The 22,879-nt window shown below is 40.9% G+C and overlaps 1 protein-coding gene across 1 annotated transcript in view; it reads right to left on the reverse strand.

Moving 5' to 3' along the window:
• Positions 1-22,879, reverse strand: part of LOC137155263 (uncharacterized) — a 156,249-nt gene that overhangs the window by 45,043 nt on the left and 88,327 nt on the right. The window contains exons 34-45 of the mRNA XM_067551467.1: positions 21,958-22,120; positions 21,757-21,843; positions 21,139-21,273; positions 20,511-20,630; positions 18,911-19,003; positions 17,160-17,377; positions 11,159-11,352; positions 9,810-10,112; positions 8,619-8,848; positions 6,394-6,471; positions 1,231-1,587; positions 252-608 (exon numbers count right to left, since the gene is read on the reverse strand). Of these exons, the coding sequence (XP_067407568.1) occupies positions 252-608; positions 1,231-1,587; positions 6,394-6,471; positions 8,619-8,848; positions 9,810-10,112; positions 11,159-11,352; positions 17,160-17,377; positions 18,911-19,003; positions 20,511-20,630; positions 21,139-21,273; positions 21,757-21,843; positions 21,958-22,120 (2,335 nt within the window). The remainder of the gene's footprint in view (positions 1-251; positions 609-1,230; positions 1,588-6,393; positions 6,472-8,618; positions 8,849-9,809; positions 10,113-11,158; positions 11,353-17,159; positions 17,378-18,910; positions 19,004-20,510; positions 20,631-21,138; positions 21,274-21,756; positions 21,844-21,957; positions 22,121-22,879) is intronic.

The raw sequence follows: 22,879 nt of genomic DNA on the forward strand, positions 1-22,879 counted from the left end.
ATCCAAACCTTGCTATGGTGTCAAAGGGTAATACATTTCATCTTGTTCTATTCTGCAGGGGACATCTATCAACATCAGAGACCTGTGCAGTTTCCAATGCCTCAGTCTGGTGCTGTAGTTGAAGTCTGAGATGAGTTTGCAAAGCTACGCAGAGAGGCTTGCGCAACCCATTCATTGCATACTCTAGCTAAATTCCCATTAGTCCTTCACTTTACTGATCCAGAATCTCTTTTAAAAGCCACCCAGTCTACCTGCAGAAGCTGACATTCCGCTTCTGTCTCCAATGTACATTCAGTTTTATTCTGGGTCTGTAGATCTCCTCTAGCCTTGAGTTTGCATTCACCAGCCTGTATTGACAAAATTCCCTCAATGGTGGATCCTGTAGCTGCAGAAAGTAGGATGGTGTTTTCAGGAGCCAGCCCTAGGTCACTGAGCTGGGGGACTGAGTGCTTCAACATTCCCTGGAAAGTGTGTTTGTGTCCACAGGAGCTCTCTATTTGCACGTCAACTGTTTTGCCATCACACTGGAGCTGTATTGTTAAGCTAATATTGCAGGTGTTCACAATGAAGGAGCCCCAAGTGACTAGGGTCTGAGGTAATCCTGCTCTCTGTGACAGAAGAAAAAAGTTGTTTCAAACAAATAAACCACATATTCTTGTAGAAACAACTGCCCTATTAATCTGATTCTAATTGATTACAAGGCGTTTCTCCTTCCTGGTCCAAAAAGCCAGGGGATGGGACCATTTAAGGCAGTTTGTTTAAAGAGCGATCAGAAATGGCCTCAGGAATAAACAATATGATGAGAAAAACCTCAATAAATATCGGAGATAGAAAAGCAAATTTCCAAAATCCTAATGCTAGACAGAAAGGATATGTTTTTATTAGAGTCTAGGAGGAAGGAGTTATTTTAATTATAAAGCTGGGATTAAATATTATTTTATGGCAATGACAGTAACATGTGTCACTGTGCTACTCCAAACTCTCAACTTTAAAACATCTCTCTGCAAACACTCTCACTTGCCGCTCCTGCAGGACAAATTTAATAACCAATCCTATCTCCTCCACCTCAAGGGTAGGATTCTGCCACCCTTTCATTGAGTAGTTTCTTACTCCAGAGTAAGAGTGGCAGAGGGTGTTAAACATGGAGAATGGAGGCAGTTTTCTGTGCTCACTTAGAATTTGAAACATAAAAGCTAACACACGTTTTAGAAAAACAATTTGGATAATTACCTCCAGGGTGACACATGTATTCATCAAAGTAACTGTCCATTCTATATCTGTTTCATTGCTTCCCAGTTTCACTTCTCCATCTGCTTTGAAAGTGCACTGTCCAAGGACAATATCCAGCAGGCCCTTATACTTGTCTCCTCTTACGGCTGACATCTTTAGATGGTTCTCTTGGGCTATGCCCAGAAACTGAAGCTGTGGTAAGGAATGCTTGAAGCCAATCTCCACGGTGTGCTGGAGGCCACCCGTGGCATGGAGGTGCAGGTGGATGAAGGCATCACTGGAAGACACATGTCCAATGAAGTTGGCCGTAGAGTTTCTGGTGAACACTGACTCATTAAGTGAAACTCTTGCTGGCATCTAAAATAAAGAACTATATTGTCAATTTTGTTGCCATGTTACACCACATGTTTTCAAATGGCTCAGCTGGAGAAAGAGGGCCCAGTTCTGCACTGCAGTGCACATCATGTAGTCATTTATATTTGTTCTATCAGGGTATAAAAGGCTAGCATCAAGGTGAGTGAAGAATTCTCATCTAGGAGTATGTTATACCCATTTTGCACAGGTATAAATGACTAAACAAGTGGAGAATCTGACCTAGAGTCTTTATGTTGAGTTTCCCCCTCACTTTCTTCATAATACTAATAAAATAAAACTGGGATTAGCTCTATCAATTTGCAGAGCTTGATATGACTAGCTGCAATATATGTGCTGAATTCTGCCCTCAGATTAGGGTCAGTTTCCCATTGACTTAAATGAGAATTTGCCCAGTATTAGTGATGTTTAGATGCATATAAATAAGGATAGAATTAGGCTGTATTTGTCTGTTGTGCAATATAAGCATCAGTGGGAGCCTCTGTTAGCCCCACAGGTTGCCAACTTTAATATCCTATACATGTTGCTTGCTGTAAACATATTTTTAATTAAATGTTCAGAAAGTGTTTGAATATAAGAAATGTCTTTCCAAAACTGTTTGTATTTTGCAAGTGTCTTCCCAACCAAACTACTAAGTAGGAAAAGAAGAAAAAGTATGAGAAAATTTAAATTCTGTAAATTGCCCTGGCACCAGGCTACACCATATCAGGATCAGAACAACATCAAACTCTGTTTATCTTGTCGAACGTGTTCAGATTAAAAACTTGGGTGTATTTGGAATCCGTTTCTTTGAATCAGCTGCCATTGAAATAACTGGTCCAAACTAACAACTACTATTGTTAAATAACAAATACATTTATCAAACCACAGCCCAGTTACAGTATGTCCTCATGGCCATTCAAAGATTCAGCAACTAACATGTATCTTTCAGTTTTGCTTTTTTTTTTTTTTTTAAATTGCCCTATTTCTGCAACCCTTGAATTCATGTAGTCTAAAAACTTACATGGTGATTCAGAGAGAGAGCCATAAAAAGCTCTCCTCTGTGGTTCTTTGGCTTTAGCATCTGAATTGCTAGTCATCCGTGTGACCAAATGTAAAACTTCATTTTCAGAGCAATCACATTGGGGGAGAGGGGGAAGGAGTAGCTAAGAGTTGAAAATACCACAACACAGGGGGAAAAAAATAAATCTTTGCTAATTGATATTGCTTACTGGCATGATCTTAGCCATATCAGTATACAACTATACACCTCTCTTACAACCATGTGTTGTGCCATGAACTCATACTGTAACTTGTTTTCTGATGGCTTCACTATGCATGCAAGGCGAATGCACAATAATTTTGCGAATTGTCTTTGCTGTTGCGACAAACAACAAAAGGAAAGGACTGAATGCCTTTGAGTGACTGAGACCAATGCTGGAACACCAGACATTATTTCAGCACAGCCATTCACAGCTTTTTCATCTGATCAGTTTCAATATTTTAAAGAGTCTAAGACATACTTACTTCCTGTCATCCTAATCCCTTTCCTTGTACACCAAAAGCTTCTCAGGTATATATTGTGAGATCACTGAACCCACAGCACTATTACCCGGGAATGATAATGTCAATGAGCTAAATGATAGGGTCAGTGAAAGAGACCCTTCCTTTGAATCTCCTGCCCTGTTCCAAATGACAGAGGTTTTTTATCTGAACAATATTGCTGGAAATCCAGTTACAGCATTTCACACATGCACATTTGGCCCTCTTGAGCTATTACAGCCTCCTTCTGCGGTGACTCTCCTTCTGTCATGTGCCTTCTCTGTGGGGTGAGAAGAGGACGAAGAGCAGCGGTCGATAACACTGGAGGGCATTCACACTACAATCAGTTGTATTAGGTTCTTTTCTTTTTTCATAAATGTCCATGGCATAAAAAAGGATGAGCAAGGAATTTTGGATAATCCAGGAATGACTCCTCTTACATGAGACTTAAAACTTTCTCTTTTATCATTAGTCCAAGGGCCACTGCTGGGGAGGGGGAAGGAGGAAGGAACCTTACTAATTCCCAAATCATTTATAATTGGTCCAATAAAGCATCTATATCTTTGGCAAATCAAAAGATAATAGACCTTAAAAAATATAAGTTTGTTACCATTTTACCTTTTCCCCCGCTTCTATTTTGACAATGTTGCCATCAATATTTTTCCAACTATTAAATTATCATTAAAATTATTATTTATACCACTTGAAGCTGAGATTCTGAGAAGCTTTCAGACAATAAAAAGAACTGGTTGTCAAAGAAGTAGCCTCAAAAAACAGGTTGGAAATGAAGTGAGGGAAAAACAAGATGGCAAATCAGAATGATGAGATTTTAAGAGTTGATAACTCCTGATGTTTGAGAGATAAACAAGTGTCTTACATCACTGAAAAGCTGAAAATACCCACTTCCCACTGACATGAGAGATGTATTTCTAACACTAGCAACTATCAAGATAATGGATCTTAAAATTATTGATGGTCCCACAATTGAACATTTTTTAAGCTGTGGTCCACAACCAAATATAGCCAGTCCCAGAACTTACACCAATGTAATTTTCATTCTCTGGTTATATAGAGACCAGCAATATTTTCATTCAGTACAGGATACTGAATTTTATAATAGTGACACCAAGTTACACAGATCTGTAGCACTCAAGATTTGGCCCCAATGTAATTAGAGGGATCTCCCTAATTTGCTTTTCTGTCTTTTCATAATAGTCATAAAATAATAATAGACAGTTGTGTATCACTTTATACCTTCAAAGCACTGTACAAACATGTATTAGATTAAAAAAAGACCATATGAAAAGGATTTTACATGGAGTCACGTTCCTGGAAATGTAAAATGCCCAGAGCGTGACAGAAATTTTGCAAGGATATTTCTTGGTCAAAATTTTCAATGCTCTGCTTTTTGTGCACAATGATGAAACACTGAGAAAAATTAACATTAATACACAGGCCCATATTGAGAGCAGTATAGAGCTGCTCTGTCCTTGGAGGACTCCCAGGACTCATAGTTCCTCCCTCAGGAGCTTCCACTTGTCTGTAGGAGTGCGGCCAACACCACAATCCTTCACAAGATGAAGAAAACTAACCCTAGATAACCTTCCTTGTTCTTTGTGTATCTTGCATCCCATAGAGCTCATGGAAGGAACAGCTCACCAAGTTTGGAGGGGTTCAGATCGGGGTTTTGGATTGGGGCCCATCTCTATATTGCATACTGGGCACAGTCAGTAGTACTGCTCCTCACCCCCTAAACGAGCTGACATTTGAAAATTTAGCTGCACGTAGTCACTACATTAAGAACCTGACATTTAACCAGGCCTCAACCTGGCCCCTGTTTTTAAAAGGGACCATTTTTGTGCCTGCAAACAACTAAGCCCACATTTTTACACCTGTACTAAACTGAAGGCACCAATCTGAGCAGCTGCCCATCTAACTGCAGGTGTCTGCAAGTAATCAGACATCTAATATTTGTGATTGCAAGATACTACAGGTTCAACATTAAGCCCAAACAAATCTAGGCCATTTCTGATAACTTAGGAGTACAGATCAAGTGTCTCTGGGTGTCGTGTGTTCTTTATTTTCATAGTTTGGTAGTTTTCTGTTAAGTGCCGTTGTGTAGTTTGAAAGTGGTTAGCATGAAAATGATTTGCCTTTCATGGAAAACTGAGCAGAAGCTTCAGTTGAGTGAAACATGCTGTTTCCTGAAGATACATGTTCCTTTGTACCTGAAAGCTGGGACAATGATTGTGAATGACAAGGCTCCACTTCATTTAAGGTCTCTCCTCAAACCTCCCCACTCCAGACACCTGCATGTTCCGCTCATGACTTCCAGACTCAGCTTCACTCTCTTTGCAAACGGGGCCACTCTATGTAACCAGTTTCACCCAGGTATCCAACCTCTAGTCCATGTTGGAACAGCATGGCTTAGCAGCCCAGCCAGTTCAAGCTTTTTTGCTCAAGCAGTCATCATTTGCAAAGCCAATGCCTTTCCATCCACCACACAATTAACATCTGTCTTCAGAGAAACCATGCTGAATGTTGTAAGTTCTCCAATTTGTATATTCTCTGGGACAGACGTTCTCTTCAGCTTCCCTCACTTTTGCTCCCTGGTACAATTCACTCCAGCTTGGTTGCTCAATAACAAAAGAGCTCTGCTCATGTTGAGGTAGTTTCTATTGCTTTCCACTTCTAGTTTAAAGAGATGGTGGGTTTTTGGGGCTTCACGCAGTAACATCAATGACACTCTTTTTACTTTGCTGTTGTGTGCTCCCCATGCTCCATGATGCCACTGGATTTTTCCCAGATACAATTGCTTGCACTGAGCTCTGATTTTAAGCAATGCAACTTGTCTGTTGAATGATGCTCAGATATCACCTTTGAAACTGCACTTGTCTGGTCTGTAAACCCCCTTCACCTCTGCTATGGGCTTTAAACGAGGTATGCATGGATGCACCAAGGATGCAAACTCATACCACTTGAATATAAATGGTGTTGATGCTTCTAACTCAGAATAAATCTCCCATGCATCTGTGGCAAGACTGAACATTGACATGTGCTTGTCCAGTTTTTGTTTAACAAGGGCTTTGACCTGCATGTCCCTGGTGCTATTAAAGAAGGGAAGATACTTGAAAGTGTGTGCAAAACCACTTGTTAACTCAGACCCATTTCTACAACTCAACAACCTCCAATACTTACATTTTCTCTATGGGAGCTAAGCCTTAAAACGGTACATTGTTGGTGGCAGAGTCGTAAAAATGAAACTCGTACCTCAAAGAAATGGTTTGTAACCTCTCCACTGCAATGACCAGACAGCTGATTAGAGGTGGATAATCCATTGCAATTGACCTGAAGGCATATCAGCATAACATATTAATAAAAAATAAGAGTAAAGCAGACTAAATACTGAGCAGACGGTCAAATGAATACATTAAGAGATTGCTTTTTAGGAGAAAGAATAGGGAGATATAAAAATACCAGTCTAAGTTAAGGACAATAGAGGTCTGCTCAAATAGATAAGCAGCAGGTCAGCCCTGAGGCTAAAGCTTGTCTTTAAACTGACCCCCTGTGCAGGCGAGAGGAGACTGTCCTCAAACAACATGCAATGTTTATTTACTGAACATAGAGTAGGGTCCATAAAAAAAACTAACTCTATTTACCCTACTGTAAATTTGATTTTGCCATGGTATTGCAGTATTTCCTATGTTTAAAATGACAATTATATAGTAAATGTAATCATCACCAAAATAAATATTAATTTTTAATGCCACCTGCTGTACCATGGAACACATTTTCAAGTGGTACAGTGGTCTCTCTTTGGAGCAGGAACCGTGTCTGCACAGTACCTAGCATCTTCCGGCCATTACTGCAAATCTCAATAATGATAGTAATAAAACTGGACCCACAAAAACCAAATCTGCTTCATCTGCAAAATCCCATATTAGACCATGAGTTGCTAGGCACCTGGTTACCTGATAATGATGTGCATGTGCAAATGGGTGTGCATTTTGCATTTTTGTGTCTTGCTTTGAAAAATTGTTCCCATAGCTTAAAAGAACACTGGGATTTTTAATGACTTTCAATCTTTTCATGCTGGTCTTGTTTGGGAAAATGTCTCTCCCTTTTGACCCACTAGCTCTCTTCTTTACAAGATTTAATCCTGAGAACAGAGCATGAAAGACATTGAGATATATTGCATATACCCCAGGGCAGGGATTTTCCTGCTAACCTGTATTACTGGTGGAACAATGTTAAGCAGTCCTCCCAGGTCATGGTGGACTGAAAGGACCATTTCCATAGTACTGTTGGTGCTTCTCTTCTCCACTTCCACCCCGAAGTGCTCCTTCTCCACCCTGGCTGTTACCCCGGCAGCTATCTTCTTGCTGAAGTTCTGACCAGAAGAGAAACCAAACTGTGAGAAAAACCAACAGCAACAAAATAGTAGCAGCTGGCAAACATCAAGGGGTTATTTCTAAAGGCTCTGAACATGACTGGCACCATTCAGAATCATTGTCAAAGGGACACTGCACGGCTTGCTCAGCCTGGCTGTGTGTCCGAGATAGCATCTTCATGTCGGGCTAGATCCTGCAAGGTGCAACTCCCTTAGCTCCTTTTCATTCCAGTACAAGTGGAGAGCTCTCAGCTCTCATGAAGGACCAAGTCTCGACAGTTTAGCTGATTACAACAATGATATTGCCAGTAAGTGACTGAAAGAGCAATTGCACAGAGTCCTCTCGAGCAGGGGACTTTATTAATTTACTAGTGTTCCTTCCCACAGTATCTGAGTACATCACTGACAGCAATGATCTTAGCCTCACAACTCATCTGAGCAGTGGCGAAAGTACTTTGCACCCCAGTTTCTCCATTTGTAAAAGAGGGGATAAAGAGGTTGTGCTTTGCTCTCACAGAAAGTCTATGGCAGAGGATTGTGCTTAACCACAGCACCAAACTAGGAAATAACACAGAAGAAGGAGGAAAGCACATGTTGATAAACATCTTTGAAGGAAAGGGACATGAATTTCAGCTCTTTAGAACAGATGTTAAAGGAAAACTGTCAAGATGGATCTAATATTGATGTAACCAATCAGTCGTGCTTTGGGTTTGTGGGCACTCCCCTGACAGCAGCCTGCATGCTGCACCATCTGTTCTGGTTCTTCCTACCTGCCTAATTCTTCTGTACAATCTGGCTATACAAATGGACAAGACTTCTGTTCTTGTACAACAGGCTATTAATTTAAATCCAGATTTTAACGTAGTTTATTTAGTTTAAATCCAGTCCAGATTTGAGATGATTGATGTAAAGTATGACCAAAAGCTGGGCATAAATCTTTCTTCAATACAGCAATTCAGCACACACATGTGTAGGGATCTATTCCTCCACCACTAAATACAGCCACCTCTGGAGGGAAACACAGCATTTGATTAACAGCCCACAGGAACAATCTACAATTATTTCACATGGTTCTGCCTGAGATTGAATTAATCACTCTTCTTACCTGGTAATAGCAGGCACCTTCTACAGTAAAAGGGATCCCATGTTTCTTTAGTTTTGTGATGTTGTGCTTCAAACTCGCAGTTAGTTGGGATTTCGGAGACTCTAAGGACAGTCTCTCAACTCCAAATGCAGCAGCAATCCTTTCACTGCCACTCTGTAAGGCTACAGTAACACTGTGACTGACAATGACATGGTCATACATGGCAGTGATAGTGCCATCTATAGGAAATCCTATTGACAGATAGAGCCAAAGAAGAACAAATGATGCACAATGCTGTAAAGAAGCATTCAAGGTATTTTCAGTACTGTTGAGTGGCAATTGAGTGGCAATGTTTAGTAAACAGAGAAACTGATAGTTTCTACCTCTTTTCATAAAAGCCTAGCTTTTTCTGACATTACTATAGATCAGTGAGTTGCAGCTTCTGCTATGTATTCACAATACAGATTAGTGAGGATGACACCCCCTACAGTAATACAGTATTAACAAGGATAAAATTAAGGATATTACTTGGATTTGGAATGTATTTTTGGAAACCATGGGATCCTCTTTCCTAAATAAAGAGGCAAATGATTCTTAACTCTCCTGTTCTTTATAGTCTTTGAGAATCTATACCTGGGCCATGCTGGGCCATTCAAAATAATTCTGCATGATAGAAGTATGTTGTGTGTAGCTCCACCATACCGCTATTATAAATTTTCCAAAAAATAAACCAGACTATTCAAGTGCAGAGGATCAGGCGCATTCAGCCAGTAGGGAGCTATTAAAACCTGCATATCAGAAAAGTCTAAAACTTTTGTTTTCACTCAGCAAATGGAAGTTTAGAATATCTTATTCCACAAGACAATTGGAGTTTTACAAGAAATGATCTGGACTTGTCCCAAGGGAAAACATGTACAGAAATGTGGCTTAGAGGAATTGATGGACATGAATTAAGCAGGGATACACAAAGAAAAATACCTGAGTTTAAATGGATCTAATAGGTCTTTCATCCATTCAGTTGCATTTTCTTAAGAATATCAATAAGACTGCTGCTGAAGTTAAGAAGATGGGCCAAATTTGGCCCTGGAGTAAGCAAGTGCAACCCCACTGACTCTAGATTGTATGGGCTTGCACCCATTTACACTGAGGTTAAATTCACCTTTACCATGTTTTGTTACACAACAATTTGATTGAGTCTTAGTCCTTTCATACCTGCATTTTTTAAAGAGCTGATGTTATGTCTGAAAGTACCAGTGATTCCTCGGTGTTCCTGATTCATGATGTTGGAAACATCTACACAGAGAGCCTGCTCATCCACCTGGAAGCTGGCTAGACCCCTTTTGATCCCTTTATTGAGCTCCAGATGTCCTTTCAACTTTACTTCCTTTGGGACTGCCTGGCTGCCATTCTGAGTCAATGTGAAAGTGATATTGTGCAGGCTGATATTCCCAAACACATTTCTGTTCCTGAGATGCAACCCATACAGTGCCTTGTTAATCATCACACTAATGTTACCTGTAAGGAACAGAAACAATAAATGCACAGAGCCTTTTAGGTTGGGAAATGGGCACAAGAGGAGAAAAAATAAACAGATGTGACAAACACGCACAGTTACCCTTTAATTTAATATAGACAGAAATTAAATGCATTTCCATTGGCAGTAATACATTATTTAGCTGATTCCAGTTAGGAAATCTGCTTACTGAAAGAGAGAGACAGCAGCTAGTCTCCTTGTGGAAAAACCTTCTGATTAGAGCATGTTATATGATTATAGTATTTCTGAGGCAAATGCTACTCGCAATGGGTTTTGTTTTTTTTTAAAAAGTGGCTTGATATTTAAGAACCAAATTGTGATTTCAAGAGCCTGGACTGAGTAAGATGCACCACCCAAGGAAAACTTGGAGTGGGTTTGTGACATATGGTGCACATATTGCCCCAGTACATGGCATGGGATGGGACAATCCTCCCAGAGCTTTGCAGTGCACCTGTCAGCTACTACTCCATTGCATTCCATATTCTCAGTCCAGAAGGGGACAGAGCTATGGTCCAGCCTCCCCCTGTATTTTCTGTAGAGATGCTTGGGGGATGTTATTGCTCCTTATGAACATGGCAATGAAGATAAACTTGTTTCATTTTCATCAAATTTTCTTCAAAATGTTTTGGGGTTTTGTCAAAAAATGAAACTTTGAAAACCAAACACATCACATTTTAAATCTGAGTTTTAAATGTTTTGCCAATGAAAACATGAACGTTTTCAGCCAAAATAGAAATATTTGTAATGATTTTTTTAAATTAAAAAGCCAGTTTCCATTTAAAAAAAACAATTTTGATCCCCACTCACTGGACAGCTGTTCACTTCACAAGAAACCATCACCATAAATACTAAGTTTATGCTTTCTGTTCTAGGTTGAGAGTACCATTTTTAAATGCACTCAGACACCACTGTTGGGGATGTCTTGTACTCAATGAGTAATTATATACCCTATAAAAATATACTCAATGAATAATTGTTAGCCACACACTTAACTATCCTCTTACAGCAAAGCACATAGAAGCAGCACCTTCATGAATGTTGTTCTTGCGCTTCAGAGCTCCAGTCAGAGAGAAGAGCTGTGGTACAACCTTCAAGCCACCAATGTTGTGTTGGAGTTTCCCATTCAGGGACAGGACAAGACCAATTTTCTGCTCCTTGGCACCCATAAAATCTAGATGAAGCCTGTTTTGATTTAGCTTCATCTCAGAAGATAACAAAAGTCTAAGAGGAAAAGAAACAAACACAAGTAGATAGCACACCATTGTCAATAAAGACCTGTTATCAGTGTTCAATATTTAATGTCACTCTACCTCTTTGTTAATGTAGAACAAAACTGACCTTCCATTCTGCACAATGGGTATCTAGTGTATATTCTGCACTTATGCTAGACAAACATAGAACATGGAAAAAGAGATCCATGAAACAGATCAGAGAACATTTTTTCTTTCACGTAGATTTTGGTGAACATAAACGCACCAAACATAAGCAAGCTTCCTTCTTATTGTTTTCATTTGCTTAGAGCAGATTTCACTGCTTCTCACTAAAAAAAAAAGAATTCTATAAATTATCCTCAATAGATCAAATTTTAAATAAGACTCAAGGCTGCTCCTGTTTATTTACACTCATACTGTGCGGGCAACTGAGCCTACCTTGCATACCGCTATTGGCAGACTGCTCACCACACCTCTCAATGGGCATGCATGAGAGACTGTTTGTGTATGCAAAAGTGAACTCAGAAGCTGAAAGTGTGGCCCGATGCATCTGAAGAGCTTTTAAAATCTAAAGTGGAGTAAAGTTTAAAAACTTGTACTGTGTTAAGTTAGCTAATTATACCTGCATGATCCAGTGGATAAAGAATGGGACTGAGAGTCTCCTTCTACCTCTACCACTGCCTTGCTGTCTCTCAGGGTAAATCTGTGAACCCCTCTGTACCACCAGTTCCCCAAGCTATAAAACAGGAACCACTATTCTGATCCCTCTGGATGAAAGAGATTTGCAATCTATTGATAAAAACCATTATGCATGGTACCTACTCGAGCACAACTGGCATTAAATGGGATGCCACATACAGGAGAAGGAAAGCTTGTCCAATGGTTAGAGCACCAGCCTGGGAGTTGGGAGGTGTGGATTCAATTCCCTGCTCTGCAGTAGACTGCCTGTGTGACATTGGGGAAGTCAAGGAGTCTGCCTGCCCATAAGATGGAGATGATATTTCCTCCTCTCATGGGGGTGTTGGTCACATTTAAGATTGAGAGGAGCTCAGATGCTTCGGAGATGGAAGCCACAGAGAGACAGTTTCTTCACAGTATTTTCTGAAAGACTTCAATATGCCTTCAAAAATGGGTTATTCTTTAGGGAAAACTCACTTCAGCAGCAGTCATCGTTCCAACATGTCCTTCACCAACAAAGCATTGAAAAGTGAGGGAGAAAAACCCAAAGCAATGTCATAAGCTTACGTTAGAGGAAGTGAAAAAAGGATCCACCTTGCATGTAGGCACACATCTATTTTGATATAAAAATATGATTTTTTAAATGAATAAATATTCATTGTCAATGGGAATTGTTTCCAATTTCTGTCTGGCAACCATTCCACCATGATCCCCTTGAGACTCATTGGTGAAACAGGGTTGGGCCAGGTCAGTATGTGCTTGAAGTCCCTCTAAGGAAATCCCAGTTGCTGTAAGAAGTGATATAGACAGTGCCATGCCTTCTGAGATGGTATTGAAGCAGTGTCCCAGCAGGGAGTTAATATGCTCTCTGCTGGTGGAGATGCTGGGCCTGAGTCTAATATTTACACCAACATAAATCAGGGATAACTCCATTGAATTCAGTGGCATTGCATCTAAGTAAGTAAGGTCAGAATTGTGGCTCCCATCCCTTGGATGAGATGCACGTGGTATGTGTTCATTATAAGTCCTATCACACTTTTTACAATATCAATAAAATGTGTAAATTTGTAATGTGTGTTAAAATAATAGGCATCAAGGCCTGTTAGCTGGCAATACAAAATTGGAGAGTGGCTGATGAGTAGCTTTTCCTTCCCAGCAAGTCCAACCACTTGGATTCCTTGTCATATGAAGAAGTCCTAAAGCGAGTTTGACAGCTTCTCTTGTTGGCTGTGTTGACCACAAGGGAATTGGAGCTGAGGTGGGAGAAGAAGTGCTCCATTCCTTTTGGTTGGATATTGTATATGTTATTTGCCCACTTATAGGTTGGTGGGATTATAGCAGGTGTTTTCCACAGGGTATGTGTGGGAGTTAACAATGCCTCATTGCTGGGTTGGGCAAACTTTCCCTGAGGGTTAATATTCAGGATATCCACCAAGGAATGTTTCGACTCGTGGACTTCCTCTAGTACAATTTGAAGAGAGTTCACTAGCCTCTTCATGAGATACTGGAAAGTTTTGCAATCATCACTATAGGAGGGAGTAAGCAAGGTCAGGCATTACCACCTCATCTGGCAATGAAGAGGACCTTACAGAGAGAGGTGAGATCTCCTCAGCTTATATATGATATAGTATGTCATCTGGCAGCAGAGAAGTGTGTGGTACTGGAGAATGATTTGCAGATGGCAATGGCTGGTACGGTGCTGGTGGATACCGGTGCTTTTTCTTAGTTATTTGATAGAACTGGTCACTGTAGTGACCCCGTAGGTCTCAATAACCCCACTAGGGAGAGGGATAAGTGAAGGGAACCCACGAATAGTCATAGTCATTAGGACTATGATGTTTGGTAGGCTCCATAGGATCCTCTTCATTCTTCTAGCATTTGCAGTGCCTGCTGAGACATCCAACAACAGCTTCATCAGCAGAATGAAGGTCTCTAAGGCCACCATGAAATCTAGTCAGTTGATGCTCATCAACAACATGCGCCATTGACTGATGAAGGCCACATTGACAATGTGGGTTGTCACGAAGACCCCATGTGTAGAGTTTAGCTGTACATATTCCTTGGCAAGTTTGGAACTTGTTCAGCAGAGTCCAGAGGTGACATGGCAGGTAAATCCTGGCAAACAGTCGCACCAGGGACGAGGAAAACATCCCAAACATCTTTAACCAACTGCTTAGTGAGCCATAGGGTTGCTGTTGACCAATTCTGATCTGGCATTTGAGACCCCAATGCATGCCTTGATGTAAGTCATGCTCTGGGGTGACTAAAGATGCCTGTGTACAATGGGAGAACTGGATTGGCACATAGCTTTTCCACCAGTCTGGCTGTAGACTCTCTGTGACTAATGTGTGAAGGGGCTGTGTTGCTCAGAACTGGTCACCATAGTATAGGAGTGGGGTGCAGGGTGCCTGTGTTGATACACATGGTTGAGTGCAATTCAACTTCAACCAGTTTAGTGTGAAGTAAACACCACCACACAGGGACACAGTATTCCGCCGAGGAATAGCACAGTGCCAGAGCCGATGTGCAAAGTGTCTGTGCGCCTGCACCCCATGTCAAACAGGCTAATTTGCTGATTAAATTATGCCTGGTCCTGAGTTTGGCAGCAATTTTTTTTAGATGGTCATGGAAAGTCAAAGAGCAGTCCAGTGTGACACCAAGGTAGACCGGTTCCGCCTCATGTTTCAGTCGTTTTCCATTGATTTAGATATCTAACTCAGATTTAGCATTTGCATTGTGGAGTTGGAAGATGCTTAAAACTGTCTTGGTCGCACTTGGTTGGAGATGCCAGCTGCTAGAGCAGGCTGCCATCTTGGCCAAGTTGGCATTTAAGATGTTCTCCAATTCAGTGAATGAACATGGCTGGGTACCGCAGCAGATGTCATCCGCATACATGAATTTGCGTCACTGAGTCAGCAGCATGTCATTCGCGTAGAGACTGAACAGAGTGAGCCCAAGCACAGAGACTTGGGGTAAGCCATTGGGTTGCCTTTTCTATGCACTTGTTCTATCTCCCATAGAAAACGCCTGTCATGCGAATTAGAAGTTCAACAATGACCACCACCCATGCTGGGAGAGCTCTTGATAGTTTTACCAGAAGACCAGTGTGCCATTTGTATTGTAGGCCACTGTCAGGTCCAAGAAAACAGTTCCTGTCTTCAAGTTCTGTTGAAACCCATTTTCTATCCTCTTCATGAAAGGGACTCATCAGAGTAGGACAGTACAGTACTGAGATGGATCCCTATACTGATATATCTATACTGATATCCCTACCCCCATATATCTCTGAGTCCACTGAACCCTCGCCTGAGCTAAGGGAGGTGGGGCAAGGCTCAGATGTCCTACTCAGTACTGAAGTCTGGAGACTTAAGCAAGTCTCAACCTATCTCTGCCTGTCCCGATTTTTTACACTTGCTAGCTGGCCATCGTAGGTGGAAATGCCAACCAATGAGATGTAGGTTGTTTCAGAATCGACGTAGTTGTAGAGCCATCTCCATGGCACGGCGAAATGCCGTTGCTGGACCTTCTCTGTATCATGGTGCCCCAAAGTGTCAGACAGTCCCATCACGGTAGTGGTAGCTATGTTGTCTGAGCAAAGTTTTTTCCACAGTACCGATGCCTCGGTACTGGACTCAACCAGAGTCTCTATGGTACCTTAGAGGGATGAGGGCTCCTGAGAGTGAGTTTTATAGAGTGAGCTACCCCTCTGCTTCATTTCCCTACTTAGAATGGTACTTTTCCTGTTCTTTAGAGTTTTAGTCTCCAGGGCCACTGATGAGGCAGCATCAGGGACTGAGTCAGTCTGTGATATAGAGGTTGATGTACGGGGGAGACAGGAGTGGAGCAGACTCTTCTAGAGTTACAGCAAATTCCATAAATAAGAGCTTAAGTCAAGTCTTTCTGTCTTTTTTTTTATCTGCCTTTGAAACCCAGACTAACCTTGCATTTAGAAGGGTTGTGGGAGTCCCCCATACACTGCAGGCAACTGGAGTAACCATCACTGTGGGGAAAGGACCTGTGGCAGGTCTGACTAGGCTTAAACCCTGGGGGTGGGGTTGGCTTAACAAGTTGTACTCTGGCACAAATGAAAAGTCAAGAAGATGAGAGGGAAGAAAGACCCCCACCACCAGAAGCACAAGAGTGCTAACTAAAATAAAAGGAGTAACCAACTGAAAATGAATGAATGAAAATGAAAATGAAGTCAATAAACAAATGAAGGTAAAAAGGATTCACAAAGTGAAAGGCAGGAAGCTGAGTACAGCTGAACAGTCTGTCTCGGTTGCAGGTGGTTGAGAAGGAACTGAGTGGCAATGGGCTCATGTCTCCTTATGTGCCCTTGTTGAAGCATGAGGTGCTGTGTGTGCAGGCGCAGGCCCACAGAAAATACTTTGCAGTCTCTGATCAAGAGAGCATAGGCACACACACATTCTGCATTGCAGCACCCATAAGAACATATACTTGAAGAAGGAGTAATTTTACAAACATTTTCTCCCTTCCATTCCTCATGAAATTTAGCAAAGATGTTTATAAAAATGTAAAGCCTCTTTCAATGGATAATTTCACACTTGTGAGGTTTGAAAAATCTGCTGGAGGAGTGAGAGGTGGTGGTGCTGCCACCGCCACCACCACCCTTTGAAAGAGCCATGGTCTAGTGGGTTAAGTCTAGGGCTAGACATCAGATAAATTAGAGCTCTAATCCCCCCATCTGCTCCTGAAGGTCCTTCATAGAACTTTTCAAATATTGGGTAATAATGACGCCTCTCAATACCCCTCAGTGAAGCTGGTAAATAGCAATTCTTCTTCATCTGACAGAGAAAACATGAGAAAAACAATTGATAACCTACAATGAAGAACTAATTTACTCACAGGGGATCTCTCCTGTTCTCTACATTATCTATGAACAATGATCTAAGAAAGCAATCAGTAGAAAGAGGATTATAAACTTGTTTTAGTGTTTCAAAAACTCAAGAAGCAAAATATTTGAGTAGCTAGGAGCGTGCATGGAACTTCACCTTCTCAGTGGCTTTCTGCAGATGTCAGAATACAAATTGCCATGCTTAAAGAGAGAGCTCAGATTTATCATGGAAGACCCTTCAGAACTCCTGTTAGGGAAGGTCTCTATTACGCTGTTTTCTTTACCTTGATGGGGATACTTTGCTCATTAGCTGCAGCTGTACAGACTCTGGTTCTGTCAAAATTGCCTGATGCAGGAGACCGCTTACTCCAATAACCCTGGTGTTCTTCCTGTTCTCCTTGCTCACATCAACCTCCAACAGCACTAGATCCTTTCCACTGGAATGAAGGTAAAGCGATCCATTGAGACTGTTCACACCATAACTTTTAACAGCTGCATGGGCCTAAGTGCAGGGGAGAATGAGAACAAGACATCTGCTGCATTAGGAAACTCAGATGATACATGACAAAACAGTGTAGTGTCACATTCAGCAACCCTACCCTAATATTTCATAGCAATAATTTATTTTGCCTTTGGAATTTACTGAATAGATATTTTCAATATAGTTTCCCACGAAAGGATAGTACAAGTTCTTCATCAACACAACAATTTCAAGTTACATAAACTGGACACTGGACTAGACTAGCAGTGCACTCAGGATATTTTTGAAGAATCAAATAGAAATAGAAATATCTCCAGTGAGGGACACCTAATATAAGTTTGTTTGCCAAGTGCTGTCACTTCCTCCTTAGTTATGCAAAAGCATTTTTATTTAAATGGGAAAATGAATAGATTCCCTAAGCCCTCACTACACTATTTTAGGCATATACTCCTGGTATGTGGGATTTATTACCGGCTAGAGGGGAGCCCCAGATCAAAATATTGGTACTATTTCATTAGCGAGTTTAAATGACAGAAATTAGAAGGAAGAGACCTATTGGACCATTTATTCCATCCCTCTGTCAGAACAGGATAAGGGTACTCGAGAACGTAGGAGATAATGCCTTGATAAAAGACTACATATGATCTTAGCCACAGAGCTATTGCCATGTAAAGCTTTACATACTTATGTGAACTTACAGTACATCTGCTTGTGATTAGAATGACACATTGTTTTTCAAAGAAAATTCCCTGTCCCTCAGGTTCTAGGGAGTTTGGCTGCATTATTATATTTGTAGGATATGGTACTAGCATATTTATTGCTTTAAGAAAAAACTTTTTCAATGTAAGGCAGGGGGACTTTTTGGCAAGACAAGCACATGCACTGCTTTGGAACTGCCAGGTAGCCCTACACTGACTAATCAGACCAGATACAAGTGGTCGACAATATCTTACACTGTTTGAAATGTGTAATAGGAGTAGGAGAAAATACCATCCTTGATTGTGGTGACTAAACCTTGCTTTCCTGAGCAGTCACTAGAGAGGGCCTCGCCTTTCCATTGCGTATCACCCCTCAAAGATCCTGTGCTGCAGCCAGCCTCACTCATGCCAAGGTAAACTGCACCCAGATCCCTCTGCAGCCTGTTTTAGACTGCTCTGTGCAGCAGCAATCACTCCAGAGTAAAGTGACAGCATTTCCCCCATAGGAGTTAAATACACGGATGCCAGAGCAATCCCAGCTCCTGGTAATATGGAGGACAAGGGCTAGAATTTGGTGCCTCAACTCAAATGGTCAAAATATTGCTACTAAACAGCACAACCAATCTTAATATAGATTAGGTGGGATGTGGACTACTGATTTAAATATCCTGAATATGGAGTGATAACACTGCACATTCTACTGCTGACTCCAGTGACTAAGTTACCACCACATGGGTTTTGGGTCTGGTTTGCTGAACAAATAATAAAACTCAAAAACAGTCAAAGGGGGAGAAAGAAAAGAGAAATAAAGAGAAAACATACCCAAACTAAAATTTCAGTTAAAAGTAGACAGTACCTGAAAGTTTTGGGAGAATTCTGACTGATATGGATGAGTAAACTGGGAAGAAAATCCAAAGTGAGTATTTGATCCATTTAGCTGAGCAATGAACTGTTGGCACAAGAGAAATTACACTGCTGAAATGAAGAATTATGGTGAAATTCCAGCATAATTTACCTTGAGTTTCAGGATAATTTATTCCTTAGATTTCTGAATTTTAGCCAAATCCTGCTCCCTGTGCATGAAGGCGCATGCACACGCACACGCGCACACACACTCTCTCTCTCTCTCTCTCTTCAATCCCCAGTTAGGCAAAGACACAGGCTACACCTCTTGAGTGCTGATAGTCCTCCAATACCATCCACAATTCCCTATGTGGCTGCTCACACCTGGGCTAAGCTAACCCAAGTGCCTATGACCTGAGTAACACTCTGCAGTGAGGACATATGCTTAGGGTGTGTGTACACAGCCAGTGGGAGGGAACCTCCCAGCCTACGTCAGGAGACTCAGGCTAGCGAGGCTTGCATTAGCACTCTAAAAATAGCTGTGTAGAAGGCACTTTGAAGATGCATCTTAGGGCTGGTCTACACTGGCAGCGGTGGTTGACAAGAGATAGGAGAGCTACATAACATAGCTTGTGTATCTCCCGTTGACATACTTACATACGCATGGGGTCTTCACAACACTGCATTGACAGGAGACGCCCTCCCATTGATGCAGTCTTACTTCTTTCAGGGAGGTGGACTAATTGAGTCGACCAGAGAGCACTCTCCCATCGACTGAGCGAGTCTACACAGACCCACTCAATCAATGCTGCTGCATCAATGCCTGCTGCTGCAGCAGTGAAGACATATTCTCAGGCTGGAGCTAATGCTCTGAAGAGCTCTGTGTGGATCAAAAGCTGGTCTTTCTCATCAACAGAAGTTGGTCCAATAAAATATACTGCCTCACCCACCTTGTCACGCTAATGTCTGAGACCGACATGACTACAACTACACTCATCTTAACATAGGTCCATCTCTAGTTCTGAGGAAAGTGTCCACCTTCCTGGCATTGATACTTTCAACTAGCAAATCTTTTCTGGGTGCATTTTATGCTTAGTGTGTTGCTAAAACACTTGTAAGATTCCAGAGTTTAGGCATCAGAAGTATTTTATTTGAGGATAAATTCCTCATAGGAAGGAATGTTCTGTAAACTTTCCAAAGTTTGCGATCTCTCAAATAAAAATGAATTCTAACTGTGCACAGCAGTCAGGCCACAATCTAACCACAGAAAGCTAGTTAGGTACTTAAGGTTTCTCCTTCTTCACGAGACTCATCTGATTGCCCATGAACTGCATGTCTTATGAATGTTGTGTTCCCCTCCCTGAAAGCTGTTTCACAGGAATTTATGGTACAAAGTTAAACCAGATCATATAAGCATTTCATAGAGTTAAATTCACCCTATGGAAAAAGCCAACACAAGACCACCCAAAATAGGTCTTAAGCAACACATAGGCTATGTGCTTGCCATTCACACAAGTGTATTAATGAACAGGAGCCTAGAACACTAACAATGAGTAGGCGCATCACAATAACTCTACCTCATGCAGTGGAACCACAATCAATAGGAATCTGACCTGTGAAGAATCATTTCTGTCGATGGTGGCTTTTATATTCACACCATAGTCAAAGACTTCCAGTTTAGTTTGCACAGAAAAGAGTTCTCCATTCAAGACCAGTGCTTGTGGAAACTTGAGCTGTTCAGTAAAACACAATTTATGCATAATAGCTACATTTATACATTAAAGTTTCCTTTCGTCATTTTATATCCATGCTTTTAGTGCAAAGTACTGTGAGTGTGTATATGTATATATAAAACTTTTACTCACTACACACAATGACCCCTTGCCTGGTTGAAAAAACCCTCCTAATCATTACAATGAAAAAACAAATGGTCAGTATATTTTTAGCACCCCCACCCGACAAATTATTAATTATTATTATTAATTATCTATATTATGGTAGCACCTTGGAGCCTCAGTCATGGATAAGAATACCATTGTGATATGTACTGCATAAACACAAAAAAAAAAAAGAATGTTAAATGGAACTTTCCAAACCAAATGAATATTAAAGAAAACCAATAGAATGTACATTGAGAGATTATTGAATGGCAGAAGCAAAGACACACAAAGAAAGGGGAAATTATCTTTCTGGGGAGGAAGTAATTGTACTGACGGTATCAGTCAGCGTCATTGCAAATACCTGGAATGAGTGAGTCATGTCCATGTGTATGAGATGTCTGAAATCAGTCTCGCTAGATTTGTTCTGGTACCTGCCCAGAAGCCTGAGAGCATCTTTCATGTTGACTTTGAGAATAGCTTCAACCTCGTGCTTTGCCTGTGTGTTGAGAGCTTGAGTTATTAGAGTTAACAAATCAAGAGAAATATTAGCCTGATCTATTATGAAATGTAAGAATCATCATTTTGATATGGAGCTATTGCATTATGACTGAAGGAACATGCTGAGCAGCATATGAAAAGTAAACTCCTTTTGGTAATAAAGATGAAATGACTTGTCCAAGGCCAGAATTTGAACTCTAGAACCTCCTGCTTTCCAATGCACATTCTTTATAATGAATCAATAAATAATAATAAATACTTAACTCTAATTTACACAAAATATACTTGTTCCTTTAATATGGAACAAGCAGCAATTCACTTTGTACTTCAGTCTCCATGCCTACGTTCTGGTAGATGCTGTGAGCAAAGTGGCAAAACCAACCAAACTTCTAATTGAACTGATAGACCTTAATTTGCTCTGTTATACAGACATGTAATGGAGCCTTCTTTATGAATTAACCTTAACATGAAGTTTACTTACCCTTTGGTGACATCGAGTTAAGGCACATATTTCTACACTTTGGGGGAAAATCTTGCTGTTATAAGGATGAGCTAAGCCAGCACAAATCTAAAAAAAAGAGGAACAAAAGACAGAGATGTGAGTTATGTGCAGTAACCTGTTTATTTTCTGGCTACATCACTATCCTATCACAGGCAAATTCTCACATCAGTTATCACTCACATAGGGATGCTCAGCTTGGTAGCCAAGTGTAAAGGTCTGAACTGATTCTTCCAGGCCATTTATCAAAATTTTAGTCTCCAAGAAGTAGTGTTTTTGCTTTTTGTCTACAGTAAAGGTTTCCTGGAGAAGGAAGCTCTGGGGAATGGACAGTTTAAATGGATGCCTGGAACAAAACACACAGTAAAAATCACACAGAAAAAAACTTACAGATTCTATCTTCAGCTGAAACTCATAGACTTTCAATTGCAAACAGCCCTAGAGGGTCATTACAAAGTAAGCATACATTGAAGGTGAAAAAAAATACATGGTTGGGGAAGGAGCAAGAAGGAAAAAGAAATGTTTGAGAATGGTACCTGTATGAATTTGCTAGAATTCCACACACAGTCAGATTTTCATACCAGTTCAGAATATAAGCTTCTGGGGAGAAGGACTGTCTTTCTTTTTTTTGTATTTGTTCAGAACCTAACACAATGGGCTCCTGATCGATAACCAGGGTTCCTGGGTGTATGGGAACACGACTAATAAATGTGTTACACATTAGCCAGCATTTCTGATGGAAAATTCCTACCCTACACCATACAAAATATCCAACATCTTGCAGCATTTACAGTAACTGAATTGATGTTGGATTCTATTGGTGTATGAAGGACAAGCGCAGAGCACCTAAATTGGTGCCTCATGGATCACTCACACAGGGACTTTATATATCTTACAGCCAAAGTTTGTGACTGGCAAAACCTCCAGAAAGATAGGGCTGCACAATTGGGAACTGATCCTCCATATCCTTCAGGTGACTTTGAAAATCTCAGCAAGCAAGTACATTTTCTGTACTCTGCAGAAACAATGTAACTGTGCATCAGATTCACTGAACTAATTTAGGTGCCCAAGAAAACAGCTGTTCAGCTAATCCACAGCCCTCTGC

This window comes from Emydura macquarii, unplaced genomic scaffold, assembly GCF_026122565.2.
Source record: "Emydura macquarii macquarii isolate MOO-44397 ecotype Brisbane River unplaced genomic scaffold, CSIRO-AGI_Emac_v2 contig_1348, whole genome shotgun sequence".
Taxonomy (NCBI): domain Eukaryota; kingdom Metazoa; phylum Chordata; order Testudines; family Chelidae; genus Emydura; species Emydura macquarii.